The sequence below is a fragment of the Danio aesculapii genome, chromosome 11 (genome assembly GCF_903798145.1).
Source record: "Danio aesculapii chromosome 11, fDanAes4.1, whole genome shotgun sequence".
In the NCBI taxonomy this organism is placed as follows: domain Eukaryota; kingdom Metazoa; phylum Chordata; class Actinopteri; order Cypriniformes; family Danionidae; genus Danio; species Danio aesculapii.
In genome coordinates this window covers 45888419-45892375 of record NC_079445.1, presented here as the reverse complement: position 1 = coordinate 45892375, position 3957 = coordinate 45888419, and the positions used below count along the sequence as shown (strand labels likewise).

At 31.1% G+C, this 3957-nt stretch overlaps 1 protein-coding gene across 1 annotated transcript; it reads left to right on the top strand.

Moving 5' to 3' along the window:
• Positions 1-304: 304 nt before the first annotated feature.
• map1lc3c (microtubule-associated protein 1 light chain 3 gamma) lies at positions 305-3581 on the top strand. Its single transcript, XM_056468311.1, has 4 exons — positions 305-412; positions 512-567; positions 650-756; positions 3285-3581. The coding sequence occupies exons 1-4, from the start codon at positions 355-357 to the stop codon at positions 3448-3450; spliced, it is 387 nt and encodes a 128-aa protein (XP_056324286.1). The 5' UTR covers positions 305-354; the 3' UTR covers positions 3451-3581.
• Positions 3582-3957: the final 376 nt, after the last annotated feature.

The window sequence follows — 3957 nt, the reverse complement described above, 5'->3', positions numbered from 1 at the left end:
TTCCAACTTTTCAAGGTTAAAAGTTATTGGAAAACAGATCAAGATCACATAATGCAATTCAAGAGTATAAATAAACTAAAAATAAAACGTAAAACGAGAATAAACTGCTAATTTACAGTGTGGGTTTAATAAAACCAGTAACTTTTTACAGTATACTTATCACAAATAACATTTAGTGTACACAGAGGACAAAAACTGTCAAAAACAAAATAAAATAATAATAAATTAAAACAAATTAATATCGCGCGATCTCCGCGGAGCGCATGCGCAGTGACGTCACCGCCGGTGCAGTATTTAATTAGTGTTAGTGCGCTCGGAGAGCAATTAGTGCGCAGGTCAGAGGTGCAGCTCAACATGCCTCCGTTTGAGAAAACTCCACATCCCAAACCCTTCAAACAGAGGAAGAGCTTAGGTATGTGTCTTTATATCACATATTCGAGCTTATGTGTGTGTGTTTGTGTTGTGAAATTCAACAGTTGTTTGTTTTTTGGTGATATTGGTGATCGATCAGCAACGAGGAAACAAGAGGTGGCGGGAATACGGACTAAGTTTCCGACTAAGATCCCGGTGAGTAGTGTGTGTGTTTGTGTTTATGTGTGTGTTCCCCGATCAGTGTGTGTGTTTGAGTGAAATGTGCTCTTCATTTGAGGTAATAATCGAGCGATATCAGAGAGAGAAGTTTTTGCCGCCTTTGGATAAAACCAAGTTCCTCGTGCCTCAGGAGCTCACCATGACCCAGTTCGTCACCATCATCAGGTGAGCGAAACTCTGAAATATGTGCCTTTTTTATTCCATCAATGTGTGTTATAATGTAAGGAATACATTAAACGAATATAGCCTACAATCAGTTTACACAAATGAAATGTTAAATAAACAGGAAAGGGAGAAAATGAAATAAAAAAAACAATAACAAAATCAGTTTGCCTGCACTTTAGTGCCATTGTTACCTTTTAAAAAGTGAGTAAACCCATTGTTTTAAAATTAACAAATTAATTTTACTTAAAGCTAGAAAACCTATTGACTTTAATAATTATACACAGTTTAATTAAGGCAACGAGTTTACACTTTTTAAAGTTAACTCCTCGCTTTTTACAGTGTGAGATCATATATATTTTTAAAAAGCACATTTATTATCAGGTAATCTAAGTGAATGTAATGTTCAAACCTATTGACTTATTACGCAGTTTATTTACTTAATAATAATTATAAGGCAACAATTAACACCTTTTTTTGTTGTTAGTCAACTAATCGCTTTTAAGTGTGAAAGATCATGCATTTAAAGAAAAAGCATATTTATTAATTAAACTAAATTAATTGAATGTTATATTTTAATGCAAGAAGTCTTGAGTTGCTATTTTTGTTTTTAAAGAAACCTTCGTTTTCAATTCACCTTTATGTGTATAGCGGTTATACAATGATGATTGTGTCAAAGCAGCTTCACATAAAGGGTCATAGTAAATAGGAACAGTGTAGTTCAGTTTGTAGTGTTTAAGTTCAGTTCAGTTTAGCTCAGTTCAGTGTGGTGTCGTTTATAAAATAAAATTTCCCAGCAAGTATGAGTTCCTTCAGTGCATTCCTGTAATTGCATTTAAAGAGACCGTGACATGCAGTGGTCAGCATAACTGAGCACACCCTCTTTTAAAAATGCATGTTTTTATTAAATATTTTTTGTGAATATAGACGATTTGTGGTGCATTAAACCGGTCTATTTCATTAATCAGAAATTAATTTAAAATAAGAGTTTGGCCACTGAACATCTTTAGGAATGCAAAGACAATACATTTATAATCAAACCCATTGGAGAAACCACTACAAACTACAAATTTCAACATGATGTATTTTTGTTTCTCATTATTTTTTTCCTGTTTATTAAACCTTAAACATGCTAATTTGGGTGTTAATTTCTTTAGAATGATCTTTTTGTTTTTGTTAGATTAGTTCCTGTTTTGACTTCAGTATTATTATTATTATTATTATTATTATTATTATTATTATTATTATTATATTGAAGCATCCTGTAAAATATTAAGATGTGTGAGGGTTGCACTCATTTATAAACTCCATTTGTGTGTGTTTAAACTATACTAAAGGTAAAAAAAAATTAAAGCGCAGAAGTTTCATGTAAATGCACTTAATGATGATGGGGCATTGATAAATATATTCTATTTGAAGTGAAAGTTTTGTGGTGGTTAAAATATTATTATAAATCTCAAATTAAGTAATTTAATTGACTACATTTTAGACAGAATTTTATGTTTTACCATGTAAAGTATTTGCTAATTGAAATGTAGGCAATTAAAGTATACTGAATGCTGAAAAAATAAGCTGAATAGGTAAACATTTTATTAAACATTTTAATTTAAATTTAGTTTTAATTGACATTCTGTTTATTAACTTAGACTACAAAAAAATAAATTCTGTAACCTGCATTTCAGGACTTTAATGCAATAATTACTGGAGCATGTTCATACAGAACTTTAGTAATTTGTCATTTTAGAATTTATATAAATTCACGCAAAAGAATAAATAAATAAAAATAAATAAATAAAGATATAAATCATGCATATAATTTAATGTTCAGACTGACAAATAATAAATTCTATAACATGCATTTTAAGAATGCTACAGCTATTATTAACCTATTTTTGTTTGCCATTTTAATATTTGTGTAAACTGTTCGGTTTAAATTATTAAACATGAAATGATTCAGAATTAAATATTGTTCATAGTTTAATGTTAAGACTAAGAAATTCATTTTGTAACATGCATTTCTGTACTTAATGCAACTATTATATACTTTTTAGAGAAAAATGTTGCATTAAAAATATTTAATGCAGCAATTATAATATATTGTAAAATGCATTTCAGTATATGTTTTGTTGTAATTTGTCATTTTATTATTTGTGTAAACTTGAAATATTTGCTTATAAACCATGCATATAATTTAATGTTAAGACTAAAGAATTCTGTAACCTGCATTTCTGCTTTTTAATAGTATATAAATATAATTTATAATGCAACAAAATATAAATGATCTGTAAAATGCATTTCTGCATACTTTAGTTATTGTGTTACTGGTTTGTCACGTTAATATTTGTAAACTTTCAATGATTAAACATGAAATAATTCAGATGTCTATAAATCTAATCTGAGCATATAATATAATGTCCTGTGGGAGTGTTTGAGCTGGTCTGGGTCTGCTGTCAGCTGATCGTCACCTGTGTGGGTTTAAGCCGTTTCTCACGCTGGGCTTTTTTCCCTCACGTCTGCTTTGGTTTTGTCAGGAATCGGATGACGCTGATGCCCAATCAGGCCTTTTACCTGCTCATCAATAACTCTGGCATCGCCAGCATGTCTATGACCATGGCACAGCTTTATAAAGACCACAAAGATGAAGATGGCTTTCTCTACATGACCTACGCCTCGCAGGAGATGTTCGGACACAGGTGACGCGTCCAGGACATTTACTTCACTGAACTGATGCATTATTTAAGTCGTTGTGTATATAGTGTTAACATTTTAGCTACTGTTTGTGTGTGTTTTAATGGGTTTTCTAAGTAATAAACTGTCTTTAATGATCACATCGGCCACTAGAGGGCAACGTCTGTTCATTCTGATGCAGTAAATGAATGTTCTCGCTTGTTTAGGAATAATTAAAGCCAGTGTCAAGCTTAAATCATGTGCTGATCAAAAAAATAAAGGATTATGTTCATGTTTGGATTATGCAGCTCAAATTTATGGGGGATTTTTAGAATTGTATGTATTTTGTCTCCTGAATAAACTTGTTTATTAACTTTAATGAAATGGTTTTGAATAAATGGTCTAAAGTTTTCCTAAAGTAATAAGTCTTATTATGAAGTCTTTATTTTATTTCCTGATGTTAAACTAGAATCTAAATCCCCATTTCGAAGCCCAACATGACCGGTGTGGTTTCCCCACCCACCGAATTGATTGACA